Raw genomic sequence first — 26,041 nt, forward strand, 5'->3', positions numbered from 1 at the left:
TCGTCCACAGTGACAGTTTTTTGTATTGACTTGTGCTTTCTGCATACTGTGAATAACATTTTCAATCAATCAAAATGCAGTCACAAGTGTACATTTAAAAAAAAAAGTGCAGTAACTCTATGAATATGAACAGAGTTCTGCCAACAAGAAAGAAAGATGGATGATACAAGCGGCCTCTCAGACAGTGATTAAAAGGCACTGGGACAACTAGCTCTGGATTCAATTACAGTTCAGATGAGTAGCACTGGGAGTGTAGTGTAGTGTACGCCATAGAGAGGATTTATGGGCTGCCAGTAAAGTAAAGTTTCTGCAGAACTGGTTAAGGTTTAGGTGGCGGGGTGGACGAGCGGATAAAAGGACCATCGGGCTTTATCCTCGCAGATCTGTCCGTCATCTGTCAATCGGTAACGTTACAGTTGAAGTGTCCAGTTGTCCACATGAAAGACGCTGAACTTCTGCTTCCTTAAGCCTGCTTTATAGCACTGGCGAGCATCCAAGTATAAATGTAAGCGTTATTATTCCAAGTCTCGCTAAGAAAAAGCGTTACCGTGACAAAGATTTGAACGCAAATGATCCATCTATGATGTATTGCAATGCAAGATAAGATAACAAAAACCTTCATTGATCGCCGGGGGGAATTTAGGGTGTCCAATATATATAGCTTATACTGAGCTGCTCGACCCCTAGATATGTGCGCTGGATCTCTGAATGGGTGTATATATATCAGTGTTGATTTCGTCGACTAAAACTAAGACGAAAAATGTTCGTCGACTACCTTTTTTCACTGACGAAAACTAAATGAAAACTAAGCAACGGTGACTAAAACTAAGACTAAATATACTGACAATTTCGTAGACAAATACAAACTAGAAAAATGTTAGGGATGGACTAGTGCACAAGAGATCCAGTATAAGTCATTTTACACTTGGTTGCATGCTGAAAATAGCAGATCTACAAGCTTGTAGATCTGCTATTTTCAGTAGTAAGTGTAAAATCTGTGCATGTGTTTTGGCCCGCCAAAACACATTTTAGTCGACTAAATCAACTGTAGATTTAGTCGACTAAAACTAGACTAACACTAAAACATTCCAGGTGACTAAAATGTGACTAAAACCAAATGAAAACTACTGAAGAGACTTCGACAAAAATCTAAATGTGCTGCCAAAAACAACACTGGTGTTTATGTCTATCAACAATGAATATATGGATGGATTTATGTACAGACTATATCAACGCGGTGTAATGAGATTTTTTTTTATTTTTCGCAAAGACGTCCACAGACGTCTTGGGCACTACATACGGGACGTTTCCCAGGACGTCTGTGGACGTCTTGGGCACACAACCTGTTAAGAGTGAGAGTGCATATAATTACCATCTCTCGACAGTTGACCTTAACAGGCATCTGTCAAAGTTCAGCAATGTGTGTCCTAGTAGTCATACGCTAATGTCATACAATTGACATTTTACTGTTTACAGTAAGCTGAACTTCTCTGTACTGCCACCAAGTGGACAAGATCACATGTGAAACAGATCCATTCATCCATTCATCGACTCCTAAAATCCTGAGGTGAGTTACCCTCGCCAGATTTCCAACGGTGTTTTCTCAGTGGCTTTTCCATTTACAGTATGCGGAAAATAAGGTCTGTGACAGACTAACAGACTTGATTTTTTCCCCCCCTTATGTTTATTATGAATTACCCATTTTGTAACTGTTATATTCACTGCGAGAAAAAAGTTTGCTACTTAGATTATTTGTATTTATTTATCCAAAACCCAATCCAAAACTTCCATTGGAAATCTATACGTTAGGGAGATGGGGGAGGGCGGGGGGTAGGGGGATGGTCTACTCTACAAAAAAGACGTAAGTAATTCTGATGAGTTTGCCATATTATTTTTCTTTGATATGTTCATGAAATTACTGGAAAAAAAATGAAATTACTGGAAATTATCTTTTCAATTCATGAAAACTTTTGCTTTTTTGGGAATGTATTTTGAAAATTAAAAACTAAATGTTGGAAACAAAACAAATTAAAAAGGGACGCATAAAAATGTGTCCGCGATCCACAAATGGGTCCCGACAGCATAGATATATAACAAAAAAATCACACCTGTGTGAAGTGAGGGGCGCTAATATATATAGGTAAAGTCTAACTCATGTTGATTAGGTGATGTAATGGTGATGTAAAACAAACGGTGCAAACAAAAACATTAAACGCCATTGACAATAAAGAGACAATATGACGTAAATGACACATAACGTAAATGTTCCCTTCATTGTCAATGGCGTTTACAAAACAAACATTGAACTAAAGACAAACATTAAACCTGCGCATGGCGCCCCTCAAAAAAAAAAATCACACCCGTGTGAAGTGAGGCGCTCTTATCATCGTACATCATCCATGCATTGTCGATTTAATCTTTGTGTAGGACAAAAATAGCCAATGTGCTTGTCCACATATGTGACCCAGCCTGGCAAAATGGTCCTCATCTCGCCAATAATGAAAAGGCAGAAAATCGCTAAATAAACTTTTTTTTTTTGTGTGTGATTTTCGTTTTTTTCATATTAACACAGTTTGAATGTTGAAGAAGGTTTTCATTCCAACAGATTGTTGATTTGGTTAAATTAAACGTATGCATTTATAAGTCAAACTATGCTTGTTTTTTCGACAAACTTTACCACTGTCTTGGGGCGGAGAGGAGCAGTTCCGAGATTTGCATACAAGGTCATACAATGTCAAGAATGTAGTGAATATTCAAAGGGGCTTTTCTCAGCTTTGGGGAAAACGGTACAATCACTTTAAAATGCTCATATCTCCTTCAAATATTTTCCAATATCATTGAATGATACATCATATGAAAGCTTACATTATGTACTTTAATAATCTGTACAAAACTGAAAAATTACTCTTGTCGAGATGAGGGCCTATTTGCCAGACCTGGTCACATATGATGTAAATTCTCCATTCATTGTCAATGGGAAAGTCTGTGTAAGACCACAATCTACACTATAGCTGAATATAGGAGGTGCTAGCGCCCCTCAAAAATAGATGCCTCATTGGCCGCTGCAGTTCGTTGGAGCAATTGTGCATCGACATGAGGGCGGAAGCGCTGCCACTCAAGTGACTACTGGCCAATCACAGCACGTCTTTTCCGGGACTTGTCAGACCCGAACGTCCGCTCTGTGACGCCCGCGGAGGCTTCTGTGAAGCACTGTAGTCTGGCGTTGGCGGACTGTTGCCTCTCGCAGTAGTTGTCTGGCTACGCGATACTAGTGAAGCACCAACACGGAAGCTTGCACACTAATATCTGACGCCTACAGTTGGGTGCCACCGATATTGTCCCTTATAATTTGACCCATTTAGGCCTGACCTCAACATTTTAAAAAATCCTTCTAAATCCTCCAGTTTTCTGAAATAAATATTTTCACGATTTTTCAAAAATAGCAGACCTACAAAGCTCGTAGCGCGCCACTCGGTGGCGCGCTATGAGCTTGTAGATCTGCTATTTTTCAATAGCTAAATTATAACATAATGTTTAAAACACCAAAAGGGGTTCCCGCCCCAAAATGGGTTAACTGTCCTTTTGCGCAGATCACGCAAACCTCAGCAAAAAGAAAAGGACAATATCGATGGCCTCCAACTGTACCAGCTTTCTGTGTCTACGCCCGACAGTGGCGTCGAAAAGTGTACGCTCAATACGCATAATGCGTAGGGCAACACGTCGCCACGGGCAACACAATGAGCGAGGCAGCAACCAGAGGATGGTTGTGAGTAGGGCAACAAAAACGTCAGCTACAGCCCTGATGACCGACAGCATTTCGCAATCACAGTTGCCTTACTTCAAACGGAGTCTCGAAGGCCTCCAGGATGCCTCCGACCATCAGCAGACCGTCGGTGATGAGGTCGTGTTGAGGGTAGTCCCAGTGGACCTTCTCCACCAGAGCACAGTCCACGTACACCTCCAGCCACAAGGAGGACACCCCCACCGAGACCTGGTGCCACCGGCCGTCGCACAGAGAACTCACCGGGAACCTGAAGAGGTGGATTCGGGAGAATGAATTGAGACTGGTAACTGGTATAGGATTAGGAGATGTCCTTTTATCTGTACTGTACTGTACTGTACGTATTTGATGAATACTTTCATTCACAGCCACAATAGAGGGTATGCGCGTGACATCATCATCCTACCCGGAAGTTACGCGGGAACGCCTACAGAGTGGCAAAAAATAAATAAAAATATTTTTCTGGCCTTGACAGCCCATATACATCCAAACAGAAAAGTCCTATCTGATTGCACTAAACCAGGGGTTCTCAACGTTTTTGGCCGGGGACCCCCGGAAATGCTTTGGCAATGTCTCGGGACCCCCGCCCCGCCCCCTCCCGACCCCCAATATAAATTGACTGCTACAATAACCTTAAACCATTTTGGGCGGGAACCCCTTTTGATGTTTTAAGCATTGTTATAATTTAGCTATTGAAAAATAGCAGATCTGCGCGCTATGAACTTGTAGGTCTGCTATTTTTTTTTTTTTGAAAATATTTTGGGGACCCCCCAAAATAATTTGGCGACCCCCCGAGGGGTCGCGACCCACGGGTTGAGAACCCCTGCACTAAACAACGTTAACTCACTTTGCCACTCGATTTCCCATTCACGGTATGCATGCGCATACCCTCTATTACAAGAGGTTTTCTAGCAAGGGTACACCTATACAGTATTAGAATCTACCATGCCATTTCATTTTATCTTTATGTATCATGGATAGCACTTTGAAATGCCTTTGTGTATAGAATAGAATACTACTGTATGCTTTACAAAGAAAATGTGCCTTGTCCACAATGGCAAGCAATCAAGCAAGCGATGAATAAAGGCAGCGGACAGTCTGTCTGCACCACTAGGTGGTGCTCTAGCACCACCTAGTGTGTATCTGTGCACGCCACTGGGGCTGAGGGTTAGGGAATGTGCAAATTCAAAACAGGTGGTACGCAGGGCAGTTGAGTGACGAGCACACTTAGAAAAATAATCACCTGCAAGGACACAAGGTAGCTCATAGTCATAACATGTCTAAGGTGGATTTTTATGGAATAAACACTTCGAGGATAAAAAGAGAATAATTCAAGCTTTTCGTACAGCTGCAATGTTGGTGCGTTTGACGTTGTGTAATACAATCAGATGATTGTAACAGACTTTTCTGTTTGGATGAATGGGCTGCCAATGGGAAGTTGCACCTTGTTAGCACCATTAACTTATATGGTAAGATGGCCGCGGTCTGCCCATAGGGTCTTACTCGCAGTCTCGGTGTTGAGTGGAGACCTAGGTCAAGGAGTGAGGGCTGAGTGTTAGGGAATAGGGTCTTACTCGTAGTCTCGGTGTTGGGTGGAGGGTTAGGGAATAGGGTCTTACTCGTAGTCTCGGTGTTGGGTGGAGGGTTAGGGAATAGGGTCTTACTCGTAGTCTCGGTGTTGGGTGGAGGGTTAGGGAATAGGGTCTTACTCGTAGTCTCGGTGTTGGGTGGAGTGTTAGGGAATAGGGTCTTACTCGTAGTCTCGGTGTTGGGTGGAGGGTTAGGGAATAGGGTCTTACTCGTAGTCTCGGTGTTGGGTGGAGGGTTAGGGAATAGGGTCTTACTCGTAGTCTCGGTGTTGGGTGGAGTATTAGGAAATAGGGTCTTACTCGTAGTCTCGGTGTTGGGTGGAGGGTTAGGGAATAGGGTCTTACTCGTAGTCTCGGTGTTGGGTGGAGTGTTAGGGAATAGGGTCTTACTCGTAGTCTCGGTGTTGGGTGGAGACGTAGGCCAGAGAGTGAGGGCTGAGGCGGAGCTGCAGCTGGAGGTGGTGGTAGGAGTCGAGCACAGTCACCAGGCTGCTCTCCTCCTGCTGGGAGCTCCGCACCTCCAACAGGAGGCTGAACTCTGCTGCGAACCTGTGAGGAAGACCGCACACACACACGCACACACACACACGCACACTCTTCAGAAACTAGATGCTGTCATCTCAAAGGGCATATATCGTCACTGTCAGGTGTGGAAACCTATAGTGTACTGTATGTCAAAAATGGTTTACTTTTCAGGAAATGGAAAAAAATAACCTGTATTCCGATGGATCCAATGTAGTTATTATTTAGTCAATAATCAAGACAGATTATGTGAACCGCAGAAATTATTTTTTCCCCCTTTTTTACCGAACTAGACCTGTACGTGCCCGTCGCAGTCAGCCACCGGCCTACTTGGGAACGATGCAACTTGGGAACCTAATGATATACGTTGTCATAGCACCCGTTTTCACTGTCAGCCGGTGTCCCACATGGAGATCTGTGTATGTGCCTGTGTGTGAAGACTGCAAACTGAAAAGTGTACTTGGCAATCAATTCAGCCCACTGGCAGAGCCTGATTGGTTGAGCCTCAATTGGCTGAGGCAGAGGCTGGAAATTGCACAGGTGAAAGGAGTTGGCCTCATTAGGCCCACTGGCAGAGCCTGACCAGAGTCTTTTGTGGTGGTTCTGGAGAACCGTGGGTCCGACCGACTCGATACCTGGCACTGCACTCCCTGTGGGGGTGTGGAACGCGTGTGTCGAATGTGAAGTCGGTGGGTCAAACGGTTCTCGAGTTACGTGCATTAAAACCGTACACACACACACGCACACAGACAGACAGACGTGGCGCATTTATAGTAGGATGGGTTCTCAGATTTTTGAGGAGCGCTAGCTCCTCCTATACACAGGTTTAATGTTTGTCTTTAGTTAAAAGTTTTTTTTTTTTTTATCTTAAATTTGTATCCCTCAATTTTGTAACCCATTTTTTCACCCCTGTGTCAATTATCTAATGTGATCCTGGGCTCTCTACACACCCTCCGCCAACCTAGTCCCCATATATGGGGGACATGGGGAGAGAGCAACGGACTTGAACTCATGCTTCCTTCCTGCCTGAGTGTCCAAGTTGCTCCTTTACACGTGACAGGGGGGAGTTTCCCTGGTTGGACGTAGCGCGTGGAAGGAACACGTTATTCCAACCAGTTCCTTTTCCCTCCATCAGGCGCCCCGGCTGGCCAGGGGGAGGCAGTTTTTTAGAGACCAGGATTACTGCATGTTTTTGTGAGGGTACCTACCCTAGGGGACACGGGGAGAACATGCAAACTCCACACAGAAAAGTTTGTTTAGTAAACGCCATTGACAATGAAGGGAACATTTACGTTGTGTCATTTACGTCATATTGTCTCTTTATTGTTAACGGCGTTTAATGTTAGACTTTAATAATTAGCGCCCCTCACTTCACACAGGTGTGATTTTTTTGTCACAAGCTCTTGTTTATACATTTATTTACATATATTTATATAAAACCCACTTTCAAAACATTTTCACAAGAAGAGATCTACAAGCTCACAATGCGTTGCAATGTGACACGCTGTGAGCTTATAGATCGGCTACTTTCTCTACACTTGTACGACGAAATAAAGCATTCATTCATGAAAAATAAACACAGAACGTTTATATAAAAATACAAGGCTTCTGCCAAACTGCAATGGTATCCTGCTGAAAATAAACAGCGTCTCTGTCAGGAGGTGGAAAGGAAACCTCATGTCCAAAACTGTTACTCTTCAGATTCAAATTAAAAAAACAGAAAAAGTTGCAGATCTACAAGCTCAACATATGTTGCTTCACGCCGCATTTCAAGCGTGTGGATCTGCTACTTTTGATGCTTTTGCTGTAGTAGTAGCATGATGAAGTAGGGCATTACATTATGAAACTAGAAAGAGTTAGCGTTTGTGATGTTTGGACAAAATGTGAAGAAGTAATATAAACTTTTTTTTTTTTTTTTTTTTGCAATAATCTGTCGTCTGGTGGTTGTATAACAGGGCAATAAAAATTAATATAACACGTGTATTCATAATGTTTAGTAGTGCGCCTACAAAAGGTGTACACAGATCGGTGCAGTTTTAGGTAAGAACATGAATTGGCCTGTTAGATAGCGCCACCATGAGGCTGATTTGAATTTTTTGAAGTGCCATTTCTTCCTCTGCCTAGTGGGAATGCGTGTGCATAATTTGACGGAAATTGCACTTCGTGTTCATGATTTGAAGCATTGTGTTCAAAACGGACCAATCCTGCAAGCTTTGGAAGGCAATCTTAGCCAATGGGGATGGAATATGTGGGGAAGCGGACAGGTCCGTGTTGATCACATGACTATAGAGATACTGTATACCGATTTGCGTGATGTATGGATAAAATGTGTACGAGTAATATAAATAAATGCGTTTTGCAATAATCTGCCTCATGGTGGCGCTATAAAAAGGCGCACACACACACACACACACACACACACACACACACACACACACACACACACACACACACACACACACACACACACACACACACACACACACACACACACACACACACACACACACACACACACACACACACACACACACACACACACACACACACACACACACACACACACACACACACACAAAAGTTAGAAAGAATATGGAGAGATGTTTCTGCCCGACAGCAACAATATATTTCTCACAAAGTCCCACGTGTGTGTACACCGCCCACAGAAGCATCGGTATGCACATGCTGTTAACAGAAAGGGCATTCCAGTCAGTTCTGCCAGAGGCGAGATCGAGAGAGACGCATTGCAAAGTCATGTTTTGAATATGGGTCTCCGTTATACTCTGTTAACCCTTTTGGTGTTTTAAACATTACGTTATAATTTAGCTATTGAAAAATAGCAGATCTACAAGCTCATAGCGCGCCACCGAGTGGCACGCTACGAGCTTGTAGGTCTGCTATTTTTCAATTATTTTTATTTCAGAAAACTGGAGGATTTAGAAGATTTTTATTTTTTTTTAATTTCGAGGTCAGGCCTAAATGGGTTAAAAGATAGTTTACAGACTAGCGGTTCCCGACCTTTTCTGGACCAGCGGGCTCACTTGAAAATCTCAAAAAGCGCTGTGGGCCGCATTTTCAGGCCAGGTTTATTTCTAAAAAAAGGAGAATTGTGTTCCAACGGGATCCGCGCGTAATTCCGGAGCATTAGTCTGACATGTGTCCCCCTGCTCCCGTGCTTGCGGTTAAGGTTAGGTTAGGGTTTGAGGTGGGTTGTCGTTTGTCGGACCAATGACTAGTCTGAACTAAGTACTGCACCAGTTCCAACTAGAGATGGAGCTTGAAAGCCAGTACCCGACAAAAACCCGATAACAAGCTTATTGAGTATCCCGGTATCAACAAGCTTTGGGCTTATCAAGCCTGTTATGGAGCATAGCGGCCCATGACGTCACGTTTAAACAATCGAGACAAGAGGCGATCAAGAAATAAATCTAATCGCCCATGCAATGAAAGGCCTTTTTTGTCTTATTTTATTTACATAATCTTGTCAATCAATCTTCACATCATCTTGTCTTTTTTATCTAAATGTTTGTATTAAATGATTATCTTTATTAAATTATTGTTTCTTTCTTATTATATATTAGTAATACAAAGCTTATTAGTGTTTTGCCATTTATTTGGGCGTCCACTTTCCAATATCCTCACGGCCCACCAGTGGCCCCCGCCACAGAGACAGAATTGAACCCATTTTGGGTGGGAACCCGTTTTGGTGTTAGCATTATGTTATGCTTTAACTATTGAAAAATAGCAGATCTACAAGCTCATAGCGCGCCACCGAGTGGCGCGCTACGAGCTTGTAGATCTGCTATTTTTTTTAAATCGAAGAACCACTGACATAGAAACATAGCTTTTTCAGAAAACTGTCAGGACGTAGAAGACATTTTTATTATCTGATCTCAGGTCAAAATGGGTTACCCAGAATAAAAAGGTGAGACACAGTACCTTGGTCCAAATACCTGCCATGTGGGCATCGTCAAGCTGGCATAGAGGCCGATGTGGAGCGTCGGACACAGCCTGTTGTCCAAAGACAACGACGCGTTCGTGGTGTTGACCGACAACCGGGAAAGATGCTCCATGACGTCCATCTTCTCTGTTAAGAAAACACAAGGACACAGTGTTATGAATGTTCGTCAATGTACTCACTAGGGTTCACGGTTCCATTCCTTGTGTCACTGAAGGTAGAACAAAACAGGCAAAATTGCCCTTGTACACTACTGTACGGTAATGTACAGTATAGAGCGTCGCAGTCCCGCCCCCTACCATGGACCAGGAAATTAATCCCAATGCATTTTTCCCATAGACATTTCTTAAAGTATTTATTTAAAGACGGTTACGCCGCGGACAAAGCCAACTCGAGTCGTGACAACTCATGACAACACAAACAATATTTTGGACCAAACAAATAATTACAAAGAAGAAAAACAACAAAAGAAGTGTTGTAACCTGCCGTTTTTCTCTTCTTTCTAATTATTTGTTCGGCCCAAAAAATTGTGTTTGTTGTCATGATTTGTCACGACTCGAGTTGGCTTTGTCCGCGGCATAAACGTCTTTAAATAAATACTTTCTGAAATGTCTATGAGGAAAATGAACGGAGAATCATTTCCTGGTCCATGGTAGGGGGCGGGACTGCGACGCTCTATAGGTCAGTGGTTCTAAAAGTAGTGGTTCAGGCCAGGGACCCCCGCAGGTTCCTTGGGGGGGGGGGGGGTCCACATGGGCTGCAACACTGAGAGTGTACAAACTAATTTGTACACTCTCAGAGTTATGGCGGCCCTTGAATTAGCTTTTTTCTTTTTTTGAGAACCATGGGAGTAGGTCTAGTATGGGCACTCACTATTTAGTTAGGTAAAGTTAGCTTAAGTTGTGGCAAATCTGCAAAAAGAAAATGCTTACCACTAGCTTTCTTCACAGATGTGTTCATACAAGGTGTCTACTATCACAGAAAAAAATTGTTCCAACCCAACTCCCTTGGGAAACTTTGTGACAGCTGCTGAAAGTTGGGGTACCATTATCAACCAATACAACCCCAGCCTAGGCCTGATTAGGTAAATTCCCAACACGTGCTAAATCCTCCAAACATGTATCTTGATTGGAATCAATCTCACACTCAATGACTCACACTCCTCATGCAGCTACACAGACACATCCCAGGCACACTTTGGTAGGCCTATAGCCCTGTCCTGTTTGGATGACAATATTGCCTTTCCAACAGATTTTCATAAAAAATAAAATCGATCGATTATTAATTTTCATAATCAATTTTGGGTCCTGTTAACGATAATCGATTAATCGATAAATCGGACCCATCCCTACTATACTGTACGGTTAATTATTCTCAATCAAACATATAGCATAGACAAACATGACGTGAGCTAGCAGAACCCTGCACGTTCCCCAATCCATAGAAATGTTTCATTATATATGTGAAATAACAAAAACATAATATTTATTCAAGCACAGTTTACAGCACAAGGCAGCCTCACTACCCTAGCCTGGCTAATAAGCCAGACTCAAATCACACTGTCGTGTGGTATTTGAGTCTGGAGATGCTGTGTATGGATCTTGTTTCCCGGGGGGCGGGTTCAAACATTTTCTCTTTGACGCAATTGGTTAGAGCTACTGTCAGTCAAAGGTCTCAAGCATTGAACGTCACTGTACCAAAGCCCGCCCATATTGCATACCGTGTCCCGATTGGCCACACCAGTTCTCTGGTGTAGGAAATGGGCGTACAATTGAGCCTCTCCAGACCGTAATCCGCCGGCAGGCAATTTCTTTTTGCCAACGGCTGATTCGGTCTGGCTTATTAGCCAGGCTATCACTACCCCCAGTCTACCCCAGTCTCCTACCCAGAATCTTGTGCCAATAACCTTTAGAATCATCTAATCATCTAAAAAGCCTCCAATAAACATGGCAGGGGCCTGTGGTTCAGGGAAGCCACGAAACGGATGCCAAACATAACACACATTTTGTTCTAAGTAAGAATGCAATAATATCCAGTATTGCCCTTTAAAGAGATTGTGAAAAAAATAGGTTCTCTTAGTTCAATTGCACCCCAAAAAAAAACTAAATTTGACATTCAGTAGATTTTCTGTGGTCTGGGGGTTTCTGGCTCAAATAAGTACTCTTGATTTGCCTGTGGACTGTGACGTACAGTAAGAGTCCACAAAGCCCACATGACATAGGAATTTGCCAGGGGATGCCACTGTTGAGGGATTTGGCCTGGTTTTCACTGCAGCTCAAAAGGCTTCAGAACACACAGAGAAAACCCCCAGACCACAGAAATTCCACTGAATGTTCAAAGTTCAGGTTGTGTGGGTGTAATTGAGGTCATAAAACCTAAAAGAAAAACCAATTCAAATGAATGTCATGAAACCTTTAAATATATTCCTCCCACTAGAGGGCAGCACGGGTCCACCCGGACGCGAAAACCCGAGATCCGAACCGAGAACCGAGCCGGTTCGGGTCCAAAATATTGACTTGTCCCTCGGGCCGCGTACGGATCCACTGGATCCCCATGAACCAGTGCTACACGCTACAGCAGAACCATTATTTAAATGGTAAATGGTGCATTTATATATATATATATATATATATATATATATATATATATAGCGCCTTTATCCAAAGCGCTTTACACAGATGTACACAGATGTTACATTCACCCATTCACAAACACAATGGCAGAGGAAACCATGCAAGGCACCAACCTGCACATTAGGAGCAATTAGGGGGTTCAGAGTCTTGCTCAATGACACTTCGACACCAACTCATGGGGGAGCCCGGGCAGTGATAAGTCGGAGGTGACTTATCACTGTGGGGGTGGGGGAGTAATGAAGTCTTGATAGTGCTACTCATGTCTCCCTCGGTGTGGAACGGGGCCAGGGAGGCCTGCTCTGTAGCAAGGTAACCGCCATGGAGAAAGGATTATGGGACATGTATGTACGCTCCATCACCACCCAAAGACCACCAGCAGTCAGCAAGCCTGTGGCAGTCCGTCATGAATTGATTGACTGATGTCATTTTGACCTTCATGCCCTTGATTGTGAACTGGACCTTTGACCTTTCCTACCCAAAAGTTAACCATCTCTTCAGGGCCGTCTGCCAATCCTTCCCACCAAGTTTCCTGAAAAATATCTGACCACCGTTCTCAAGTCGTTTCTAAACAAACAGGCCCCATCTCAGTTCTGTGCATAACATTTGGTGCAATGTGATGCCTCTTGGAACTATGACTGGTAGCCTTTTTGTTAGCATTTTGTTTCTTTTTCCGTCTCTGCAATACTTAACAGGACCTGTTAAGCATTGGCAATGAATTGTGTGATATGTCTGTATTGTGTATGTGTTGTTTTTAAGTGGTGCAACCACTTAATTGAGGAGCTATGTAGCGAACCCAAGCCAGAGAATGGTGAAGCGTACTGATATTTCCATACGTTTTTATTTATGCTCAGTATTAGACCTTGTTTGAACATAAAGTCCTTTCCTTGTGTGAAACACCCTTTTTCTGGACAGACACCGTAAGAACTATAGGACAGATAAACAAGATAAAATGAGCTCCTACAACATTACAAACCAGGTCCTATAAACAATAACATACAAAATGGGCCTTTAAAACACACACAAACATAATTATGCCTCATATACATAGCCTATCTACCATCCATGTGAATAATCACAATGTTTACATGACAGCAACACCTTCTCTCTAATGTAAACATAAAGTAACTGCACAGAATCATGAAAACATATCAATCACATGACCTTAAATTGTTCCCGTTCTAGCTGGGTGATTAATGTAAAACTGATGCTGCTGCTTGCTTCAAACTTTTCCTTTCCGACTCGGAGCAGCCAGGTGAGTGCAATAACCAACTAGAAAAAGTGCCCTTCCGGGCACAGGTCTCCACCAGGAGGATAGGACTGTGTGAGATGTTTGGCAAAATGTTTAGGAGTAATATAAACATGTTTGTTTGTTTGTTTGTTTTTTGCAACAATGTTCTTTTGTTGAGGAAATGCAGAGGCAGATCACTCATAGCATCTCTGAGGATAGAATTCTGGATGAGCAGGACATGTGCAGCATTTTGAACAAAACGGGCCACTCCTGAAAACTTTGGAAGGCAATGTTAGCCAATCAGTGTAGAATCTGAGAAATCCAACAGACTGTCTTGTTCACATGACTACAGAGATCATGTGTACCGATTTGCGTGAGATTTGGATGAAATCTGTGCCACTAACATAAGCAATGTGTTTTGCAGAAATCGGCCTCATGGTGGCGCTATAACCGGTAGATGTGGAGGGATGCAGAGACAATGTTTTTCCATGGCCTCTAGGGAGTGCGCATACATAAGTTGTATACAGATCGATGCAGTTATAGCTAAAAACAGGAATTGGCCTGTTATAGCGCCACCATGAGGCTGATTTGGAAAAGAATGAGTGGCATGTCGTCCTCGGCCTAGTGGAAATGTGCGTGTATAATTTCACGGAAATGGCACACTGTGTTTGTGATTTGCGACATTTTGTTCGAAACGGACCAATCATGTGAGCTTTGGAAGCCAATCTTAGCCAATCAGGATGGAAGATGGGAAATGGTGCAGATCCGTGTTGATCACATGACTATGAAGATAGTGTATACCGAATTGTGTGATGTATGGATAAAATGTGTACGAGTAATGTACAGAAATGTGTTTTGCCTAAATCGGCCTCATGGTGGCGCTATAACAGGCCATTGAAGAATATTTGGGGCAGAGGTTCGTTGTTGGCATCCAGGGAGTGTGTGTGCAAAGTTTGGCATGGATCGGGCCAACGGTGCCGGAGATTAGCTGATCACGGACGGACGGAAGGAAGGAAGGAAGGACGGACACACACACACACGGACGGAGTGCAAAACATACTCTCTCCCCATGCCTTCGGCCTGGTGGAGACAATTATGGAAAGCCCCAGTGGAAAGTTACCAGGCTCACACTGAACTCAAACAAACCAAAACCCCTTCAAAATAAAAGTATCACACATATTACATACAAATAATTACAAAATAAATACAGTGCCTTGGGCCATTTACAAGCTATGGCCCTCATTTATCAATTGAGTGTAAATTCTGCCCCAAATTCGAGTGTAGTTTTCGTAGTACACCCACGTCGAGTCGACATTTATAAAGTGATCGCAAACAGCTGATCCTTCCTTCATTCCTAGCAGTAATAAATGTGACGGCTGAAATCAATCTGGCACGCCCTATGAAATCAAGCCTCGCCCTCGTTTTTGCGACATGAACAACTGCAATACGACCTGGAAACCATGGTTACAGGAAAAATAAAGTTCCCCTCGCTTGCATAAGTTGCCTTGCCCCCCCCCCCCCCCCCCCCCCCCACACACACACACACCACCCCCCCCCCCATTTCCAGGCCTACAGCAATCACACGGTGCAATACTGACTAATGAGGTTCTTACACCAGTGTGCTAGCCTATCTGACTCGAGCAGAGGCGTCACGTGACAAGACTAACAGATCTACAAGCTAACAACGCATCACGGCATGTAGATCTTGAAAGATATTGAAAGTCTTTGAGATCAGGATTAGGGTTGGGATTCGTTAGGATTTTAACGGTTCCGGATCCTTCCCGGATCCCTCTTAACGGTTCCGGTTCCTAACGGTTCCCTTAACGGATCCTAATATTATTTTTTCTGACATAGATTATGCTTATATTATAACTAACCTAACCAAGTACATAATAAACACACATTCATTAATTAAATTATTGAAAATACACTTTACAATTATGAGGTGGCAGTGTGGCACTATTATTTAAACTTCACCACCACCACCACCAGCTAGACACCACAACAATATCATTGTTGCAATTTGTACTGTATATTGCAATTTGTACTGTATATTAAATATAGCCTACAGTACACATTGCAATAATGATATTGTTGTGGTGACAAATGTTGTCTTTAATTCAGATTAATTTAATATTAAGGACCCCTTACCCTAATGGAAACAAGCCATAGTGCTTTCTTCGATTATAAAATCGTTTTAGCAGACCTTGTATTGAACTGTAGGCTACGTTCCTGTGATTTTTTTCTGCAAACTGTTCATAAAGTAATCAATCTATGGAGGTATGCACCTAAACGCTGGGCTCTCAACAGCCACGCGATTAATTTAGAACCAAATCAAAAGCAGTTGAGTTGCTTATAAGTGCAGACAAATTGATTTGGCTCTATACTATAGTTAACGTGATTCATAAAATATCAGACAGAAAGACGTCGAGTCATTGGCGTTCTAAATTAACACCATTAACAACAGTTGTACAATACGCCGCGGCCTAATGAAAAGCTCTGTAGACGACAGTAGTTTTTATTTTCTATTACGTTACTAGCCTGGGGAAAGTGAACGAGCCTTGCATCATCCTCGTCCCCCGCCGGCTAGCTGTGGTGGAGTTGCGGGGAGAGCGGGCACGGCTTTCCGCATGGCTCACTGACGCGATGTGCCTAGATTATTCTCGTGAGTTGTGGACTCGTGTAGGCATATTGATTTTGAGATGTTTCCTCAATGTGGACGTGGTGCAAAACTGCAACTGGTACAAGTTGCAACAACCTTTGCAGCCAGGGAACTATAGCATCGCATTTATTGCACTTGCGTGCTCAGCCTCAGAGTAATTTCCCTCTCTGTTAACCACACTTTGGAGATCTCTTCAACATACTGTCCCAGTCGCTCCGCGGCGGTCGCTGAATGCACAGAATAGTGGGCGTATCCTCCCCGACCCCACTAACTCACTCATGTAGGTTGGGTGACGTCACCCCAGTAACTTGGCTCTGCTTGCATGCATGCACAGACACAGCGGAGCTAAATGACGACTGATGAGATCCGTTTGGGGAACCGTTAATAAAAAAACGATGGAACCGGCTCCGGATCCGCAATGTCGGAACCGGGTCTGAAATGGACCCGGGTCCGAATCCCAACCCTAATCAGGATACAGTTAAACCCAATTAATGAACTTGGTACTGGGCTTAGATTCTGATTCTGACTTAAGATATAGATACATTTTACGAATAGCCCTAAATGCCGCACGGCTTACAATCTTACAAAAATGGTTAGAGGAGGATCCCCCCCCCCCCTCCTGACATAAAATGATGGTATGAAAAACTCATACTGCCAATGGAGGTTATAATATGTATTAAGAGGCATTCTTGCTGACTTTGTTAGAGACTGGTCACCTATTACAAGGTTTTTGAGTGGTGCAACCACTCCCTTACGGAGATATGTGTGTGGCTGGGTGGGTGCCTGGGTGGGTCTGAGCACGAAAATAGCATGGTTGTTTTTCACCACCTGTGCGCAACCTAACACACACACACAAACACACACGCACATATTAACTGTATACTTGATGATTTTGGGTGTGCCAGTACTGTACAGTACAGTAGAGGGTACAGTAGAGGGACCCCCACACGGGAACTCTCTCATTTCTCTACCGTTTCGGACATGGGGCGGCTCGCCGGAACCGGGCCGGCACCCTGCCTGTGGTCCTGGAACTTACGGGGACCCCTGGGGACCCCCACACGGAGTTGCACTGCTCACTTCACACGGGTGTGATTTTTAAAAGAAGAATGGAAAAGAGTAATATGCATGGGCGTGTCAAAAAGTTAAACTGTATGATGGGAGTACATATGTGACTGCTACTCTTTCTGTATTACAATTTGCTGGCATGTTGTTGCTTCTGTCTTGTTTCTCCTTTCTTTTTTTGTTTCCTTTTTGTGCGTGTCTTTGTAATGTAATGCATGTTTATAATTTTGTGAAAAAAACAAAAATATTGAAAGAGCATGTAGATCAGGGGTGGGCAACTGGCGGCCCGGGGGCCACATGCGGCCCCCACCTTCACTTAATGTGGCCCTCAGGTTAATGTCAGAATACTGATATTGGTTTCAGCTGTTTACAATTCCACAACATGCAAACATGACCCGCTTTTATTACTTCAGTCTAAATTAGTAGCTCATTGCTTCAACCCAAGTATAATTAAAGGCATTTGAAATTACATAATGATAATTTTCAGGATTCTAATTCAAAAATAGCAACAATTCAAGATTTAAATTCGAATATAGCAAAAATAGCCGATCTACAAGCTCAAAACGCGTCGCAGCGAGACGCGTTTTGAGCTTGTAGATCGGCTATTTTTGCTACGACAGTAATATATGGCCCTAGGGAGTGAGTGTGGAAATATAGTGGCCCTCTCCATCGTCAAAGTTGCCCACCCCTGATATAGATCTATTGTTTTTGTCACATGACATCCTGCATACATTAGGCCCCACTCAACGCAGCTCGTTATTTCACGTATAGCGTTGCGCGTCGGGACTAAATCAGTAGCCAAAAACAACTGTGGGAACCGTGGATCCTGGATCTACAACAAAACAAATGTACGTAATCATGTGTCTTTGTACTGAACAGAAACATTTTATGTGATTCCAAAACTTTTGAAGTCCTGGATATGATCACATTTCTACTTCCCAGACCTGCAGAAGAGTCTTATATCAGACAAAAGTTGGCCCTGTATGATCATTTTGTGTATTGTTCTGACCACCTGTTCTGATGGCCTCGATGCTCGCCAGACTCTCCAGCAAAGATCATTCCATGAATGTGAACACAATTGGATGGATGCACCTGGGACGTATCCTCAGTGATGTATCCCAAGGTCATCGGGGTTTCGGGTCTGGCAACATCATAGCCCTGTCCGGGCCCCTCCTACGTCTCACCAGGTCCACTCTCACCAGGCCCAGGACCTGTGTGTTGCACCAGACTTCCAGCACCAGGCACTTCATTCAGGAGGGGTGGATCATCATTAGGGGCAGCGGTGGCCTAAGGGTTAGAGGAGTGCCCTTGTTGCCGAAAGGCTGCCGGTTCGATTCCCCGGACGGGCAGGAGAAATCTGGGTGGGGAAGTGATTGTCATCACTCACCCAACACCGCTGAAGTGCCCTTGAGCAAGGCACTGAACCCCCAACTGCTCCCCCTGGAGCTGCTTAGTGGCCAACAGTATAAGACTGTGGTTGTACTGGTCAGCTCCCAGGTTTTAATGTGTGTGTGTGCGTGTGTGTGTCTGTCTGTGTGTTTCTATGTGCAGGGCATTGCTGAAAATGAGCACCTGGGCTCAGCTACCTCCCTGGGTAAATAAAGAATAATAATAAATCATAATGGCCCTCCTAAAGGCCTCACCGAGGGTTTTTTGGGCTGCTTCCTCCTCACGGAGGACACAGGCTGGGGCGCCAACCCATACTGCTCACCCTGGAGGACACAGGCTGGGGCGCTAACCCATACTGCTCACCCTGGAGGACACAGGCTGGGGCGCTAACCCATACTGCTCACCCTGGAGGACACAGGCTGGGGCGCTAACCCATACTGCTCACCCTGGAGGACACAGGCTGGGGCGCTAACCCATACTGCTCACCCTGGAGGACACAGGCTGGGGCGCTAACCCATACTGCTCACCCTGGAGGACACAGGCTGGGGCGCTAACCCATACTGCTCACCCTGGAGGACACAGGCTGGGGTGCTAACCCATACTGCTCACCCTGGAGGACACAGGCTGGGGTGCTAACCCATACTGCTCACCCTGGAGGACACAGGCTGGGGTGCTAACCCATACTGCTCACCCTGGAGGACACAGGCTGGGGTGCTAACCCATACTGCTCACCCTGGAGGACACAGGCTGGGGCGCTAACCCATACTGCTCACCCTGGAGGACACAGGCTGGGGCGCTAACCCATACTGCTCACCCTGGAGGACACAGGCTGGGGCGCTAACCCATACTGCTCACCCTGGAGGACACAGGCTGGGGCGCTAACCCATACTGCTCACCCTGGAGGACACAGGCTGGGGTGCTAACCCATACTGCTCACCCTGGAGGACACAGGCTGGGGTGCTAACCCATACTGCTCACCCTGGAGGACACAGGCTGGGGTGCTAACCCATACTGCTCACCCGGGTGCCGTCTACATTCCGGCTGTCACCCGTCTCTCCGGTGGTCACATAGTCTATTCCTATGAGTCACTATACTGTACATAGCAACAAGAACCCCAAAAGGGGTTCCCGAATTGAATGGGTTAACTTAATATAAAAAAAAAAATCACACCCGTGTGCAGGGCTCCAGACTAACTTTTTCACAGGTAGCACTGGTGCCACCTACCTTTTCATTTGGTAGCGCCACCACAAATTAGGTAGTACCATTTTTTTCTTTGTATAGCGTGGTATTAATACATGATCTTATCATGCCCCCACATCGGGCGCCATTTATTTATGTAGTGGTTTCCACCATTAAAGGTTTGAATCATAAAACCCCCTACAAAGGTCACTGTGTAAAAAACAGCAACCTACCTGGTTATACTTCAAAACACTGTAGATGGTTTCAACCCAAAGTCACTCAGTCAATAAAGGCAATACCCATTTATATTCCACACACAGAAAGTCAGTTTAAGGTTTTGAGTTAAAAATTAAATGCAGTCCAAACCTTTGGGATTGTTAAAGTGACAATTTGTACAATATCTCCATTACCATTATCCAAATTAATTCCTTATTATAATATTTTTACATTTTGGAAAAAATCTTTTGCAATGTGAAATGCCACCGAATTCTTAATCATTTTCCTTGTCTTCATGGGCCAACTTGTGAAAGCTGCATGCTTTTATTGTGAAGGCAAAAGTTTCTGAATGCTCTCAGAGCCTACATATCTCCGCGTGCTGAAAATAGCTGATCTACAAGCTCACAACGCGTCGCGGACGCGACGCGTTGTGAGCTTGTAGATCAGCTATTTTCAGCACGGAACACTTTGTACGACGAAGAATAAATCAGGCATCAGTGCTCTTCACTCACACTCAATGGAGTGTGTCCATACATAACAAGCTTTGGAAGCTATTTTTCATGGCACATGTTTAATCAAACAACAAGTTTACCTCCTAACGCAGTGTTTGGGTCGGGAGTCGGCTGTCTGTGTAGATCATGACTGATCATCATGCAGTTAGATATGCGCGCTGCACGCTCCAGTGAAATTGTACAGCTGAGAAAGATTAGTTAATTTGTGTCGGATAAGCTGCGTTCAGACCTGAATATATATTCGCCTCGTTTCGTCCAGTTTGTACCGCGGCAGGTCGCGCCGTGCCCGTTTGCGCAATTCTCGTCTTTGCATTGACTTTGTATGTAATCGCGCCGCTCTGAAAATCCAAGTCTGAAGGGCTTATTGGTGGGTTTTTGTGAACGATCGTTCTTTGAACACTGGGCGTCAGGCGAACGTCCAATGTTTTTATCAATGGAACGGGCAAGCACTGCGGGATGTTTCCCTCCCCCCACTCATCCTTCCAGCAAGTCGCACCCGTGCGACCTCGTTATATTTTAACTCGCACTTTACTCAAATTAAGTATCATATTCGACCTATTAAGTCGCACGCTGGAACCCTGCCCGTGTGAACTGAGTGGTGTAAGGTCTTATATAGCCTGATCAGCTGTGGTCTGAAATAATGTCTGACGTAATGAAACCGGGTGACCGTAGCAACCATGCTCATTTTTTGGTACGAACAGACAGACAGACAGACGCGTAAACTAACAAAGCCAGTCATAGGAGTGGTTTACACCACTCAAAATGTTTTACCCAATAACGCCCAACACATTTCTAAAGGAGAGAGCAATGTATGCTTTTGAAAAACTGTAGAGGAATTGCATGAAGGAAACCCTTTCTACAATGACGAGAGCATCATAAATTGAAAACCTATATACTATGTATCATACACAGAGAGAAATGCAAGAAGACAGCCCCGCGCTTTACCATGTGTTGCATCAAGTAAGTCCACGTTCAACTTTCACTTTCCCAGCTAGAACATCTGCGTGAGGAAGGAATGCACAAAACATTCACTAATTGTATGGACATGAATTACTAGCAAATTCATGACTTTGATCATGCTAAGAGTACTTATCGAGCTTATGTTGAATCCCTTCCACTTGCCTCTTGGCTGAATGTGTGTGGTGAAAGACCTATACCTACATCACTATATACCTGTCTGGCACTGCAGCTAATTCATCACTCAGTGCCCTTGTCTCTCTCTCTCTCTCTCTCTCTCTCACACACACTCACACACACACACACACGCACGCACGCACGCACACACGCACACGCACGCTCTTCCTCCTCTACCGGGGGACTAGCAGTCACACATGACTGGGCTCTGATAACCCGATGAAAGGACTGCTATGCACCATGCTCTGCATTCCTCCACTCAGCAGACCATATATATACGTTTTCTGTGCACAGCACGGTCAAGAGGAGAAGGTGCCGAAAGCCGGCACGCATTCCTGTATGAGGGGCGCGGTGGTATTAATATCGAATCATGCCTTTAAGGTTATGATGTTTGTACACTGAAACAATGATGGTCCATGTTCTGGAGAGGCTTTGTGTCGGTGTAAGCCTGCAGATGTTGAGAGCATGCCGGAATTTATTTAAGGAGGACGAGGAGGCTTCGTTGAACAACTCGGAGGGCCCCACTCGGAATGGAAGACTGACGGACCTGAAGAGATGGAGTGAGCATGAGAGAGAGACTCAGACAGACGGACAGACAGAGACAGAGAGGCCGACAGATACAGAGATGGAGTGAGTGAGCATGAGAGAGAGACTCAGACAGACGGACAGACAGAGACAGAGAGGCCGACAGATACAGAGATGGAGTGAGCATGAGAGAGAGACTCAGACAGACGGACAGACAGACAGACAGAGAGGCCGACAGATACAGCAAAAGGGGGGTATATTTTTTAACGTATAGACCAAATCACTCAAAATGCAGGTGCAAGTAGAGAAATCTTACACAGGCATCTTGAGCCCATGTGTTTAAGAGGAGAGGATAGAGAGAGGTTAATTCTAACTCAGTCCCAATATACAGATTTAAAATTGATTCAATACAGTTCTCTTATATACAGACTTTGGAACAAAAAAACAAAAAAAACATGGATAAAAATATATAAATATAATGTAAAAATGTCTTTCCCACTGGCTCTCACCGCCCACAGGGCCGGATCTACCATATGGGCACGTGCCCAGGGGCCCTTGGGCACCAGGGGCCACTAAAAAAAAAAGAAGAAAAAAAAGCTCCACAGAAAATTCCCCTGCTAATCTGAATTAAATAAATGGCGTCTAAAAAGATTAGTGTTTTATTGTTGGTGAGAAGGGCAGCTGAAAAGTGCAATTGTGCAACAAGCAGCAACAATGCGCTAGATTGGCTGTCACTCTGGGGGGGGGATAGGCGACCGGAAATGGGCCAATAGAACGGCATAAAACTGCCCCAAACGGCTCTGAAACAGCAAAAATGTTGCGCGCGCGTGAAGGGGGGCCCTTCGAGCTTCAGTCTAAAAGCTAGCTAGCTCTGGGGGTCTTTTGTCTTGGCTACAGTTCCCAGGGAACAGGATAAACCCTGTAGTTGCCCCCCCCCCCCTGGACTGGCTGGCGGTGTACAGTTGGGTGCCACCGATATTGTCCCTTATCATTTGACCCATTTAGGCCTGACCTCAAAATTTTAAAAAATCCTTCTAAATCCTCCAGTTTTCTGAAATAAATATTCACGATTTTTCAAAAATAGCAGACCTACAAGCTCGTAGCGCGCCACCGAGTGGCGCGCTATGTGCTTGTAGATCTGCTATTTTTCAATAGCTAAATTATAACACCAAAAGGGGTTCCCGCCCAAAATGGGTTAAGTTAACTGTCCTTTTGCGCAGATCACGCAAACCTCAGCAAAAAGAAAAGGACAATATCGATGGCCTCCAACTGTATAGCCTACATTTAAATTGGGGTTAACTAACGGAGGGAGTTTAGGCAGTGCATGGTGGGAAAAGTCCGGAATTCAAAATTTACTTCAGCAATAGTATTCGCATTTAAAATATATACTTATTGAAAGTAAAAGTAAACATTTTGCTGAATGTCCCATTTCCCCAGTTACCAAATGTAGAAAAATAGCAGATCTACAAGCTCACAACGCACCGAGGTGCGACGTGCGCTTGTACTGTAGATCGGCTTGTATGGCTGAAGTTGCATGTTTTGTAATAATAATAATAATAATAATCAAAATATACAAAGTAAAGTACCGGTAACTAAAGTTGTCAAATAATTGTAGTGGAGTAAAAGGTACAATATTTGCCTCTGAGGTGTAGTGGAGTAGAAGTAACATTGTAGAACATTGGAAACACTCCAGTAAAGTAAAAAGAAAATCCTCAAAAGTTTACATATAAGTACAGTACGTAAAAGTACTTAAAAGTACTCCACTGGATTTAGGGGAGTAATCATATACAGTTGGAGGCCATCGATATTGTCCTTTTCTTTTTGCTGAGGTTTGCGTGATCTGCGCAAAAGGACAGTTAACCCATTTTGGGCATTTTGTTTTAAACATTGTTATAATTTAGCTATTGAAAAATAGCAGATCTACAAGCTCGTAGCGCGCCACCGAGTGGCGCGCTACGAGCTTGTAGGTCTGCTATTTTTGAAAAATCGTGAAAATATTTATTTCAGAAAACTGGAGGATTTAGAAGGATCTTTTTTTATTTTGAGGTCAGGCCTAAATGGGTCAAATGATAAGGGACAATATCGGTGGCACCCAACTGTATAAGCCTCAGGGAGTAGCAAAGGAATACAATTCCTCCAATGTTTCCTCTCCCTGTAATTGTGGCTTACCGGCTTCTTCCAACACAATCATAAAAACAGTATATGGAGGAAATAAGACACTTGCGGGACAGAGGGGTCATACGACCAGCCAAACAAAACATGTTCTCTTTGTAATATTCTAAACCGCTGCCTTTCTTTTATCTCTAATTCTCACTGATTGCTGCTACTGAGATCACTGAATGGGGGGGAAACAAGCACACAATTATTTTTGGAGACATTTCAGAAAGTATTTATTTAAAGACGTTTACGCGGACAAAGCCAACTCGAGTCGTGACAAATCATGACAACAAACACAATTTTTTGGGCCGAACAAATAATTAGAAAGAAGAAAAAAACGGCAGGTTACAACAATCTTTTTGTTGTTTTTCTTCTGTAATTATTTGTTTGGTCCAACATATTGTTTGTGTTGTCATGAGTTGTCACGACTCGAGTTGGCTTTGTCCGCGGCGTAACCGTCTTTAAATAAATACTTTTTGAAATGTCTATGGGAAAAATGCATTGGGATTCATTTCCTGGTCCATGGCAAGGACAGTCTAAGAAGGATGAGACGCGAAGACCGTACGGGCGACGCCATGTTGCTTTGGAAGGAAAGAAACATGCGCAGTTGAGACCAAGGAAGCTGAACGCGGAAGTGTTGGCTGCATATAGCCCATTGCGCATGTTTCTTTCCTTCCAAAGCAACATGGCGTCGCCCGTACGGTCTTCGCGTCTCATCCTTCTTAGACTGTCCTTGGTCCATGGTAGGGGGCGGGACTGCGACGCTCTATAGAGGGTATGCGCATGCTTAAAGTGAATGGCACATCGAGTGGCAAATCGAGTGGCAAAGCAACATGCAAAGTGAGTTTAACATTGTTTAACGTTGTTTAATGCAATCAGATAGGACTTTTCTGTTTGGATGCATGGGTTGTCAAGGCCAGAAAGTAGTTTTTTGCCACTCAGTAGGCGTTCCTGCATAACCTCCAGGTTTGATGATGATGTCACGCGCATACCCTCTATAGTTTCATCATTCTATGATTGGCTTTTGACTCAAACTAATCTAAATCTAAACTGCTACACTTAAATGCAGTGGTGGAAAAAGTACTCAATTGTTTTACTTAAAAGGACCACTTCACCACTTTTCAACCCATCTTCATATAATAGGTCCTCACTAATGATCATGAAAAAAAGGGCGCAATCTTTTTCTACTCAGTCTGTGTCTCATAGGAGGGCTGTGGGCAGTTCAGAAACCGTCCTCCAGTGACATCATTAGGCAGATTTTTTTCACCTCCTGTGATGATCGGGGATCATATATGAGTGTTATTGTTGTGAGATATTATGAATAGCCTTTGTATGGGCATATTTATATTTACTATAGAGTTCTCACATTGTTATCGGCTACACAGTACCAGGGTGGGGGGAGTGGTTGTTATCGGCTACACAGTACCAGGGTGGGGGGAGTGGTTGTTATCGGCTACACAGTACCAGGGTGGGGGGAGTGGTTGTTATCGGCTA

At 44.0% G+C, this 26,041-nt stretch overlaps 1 protein-coding gene across 3 annotated transcripts in view; it reads right to left on the bottom strand.

Annotated features, from left to right (window-relative positions):
- Positions 1–26,041, bottom strand: part of LOC306934678 (uncharacterized protein) — a 190,021-nt gene that overhangs the window by 138,773 nt on the left and 25,207 nt on the right. For all 3 annotated transcript variants that reach the window (XM_079517349.1, XM_079517350.1, XM_079517348.1), the window contains exons 2-4: positions 9,832–9,979; positions 5,761–5,919; positions 3,839–4,031 (exon numbers count right to left, since the gene is read on the bottom strand). In XM_079517349.1, coding sequence (XP_079373475.1) covers positions 3,839–4,031; positions 5,761–5,919; positions 9,832–9,979 — 500 coding nt within the window. The remainder of the gene's footprint in view (positions 1–3,838; positions 4,032–5,760; positions 5,920–9,831; positions 9,980–26,041) is intronic.

The sequence above is a fragment of the Electrona antarctica genome, assembly GCF_951216825.1.
Source record: "Electrona antarctica genome assembly, chromosome: 12".
Classification (NCBI taxonomy): domain Eukaryota; kingdom Metazoa; phylum Chordata; class Actinopteri; order Myctophiformes; family Myctophidae; genus Electrona; species Electrona antarctica.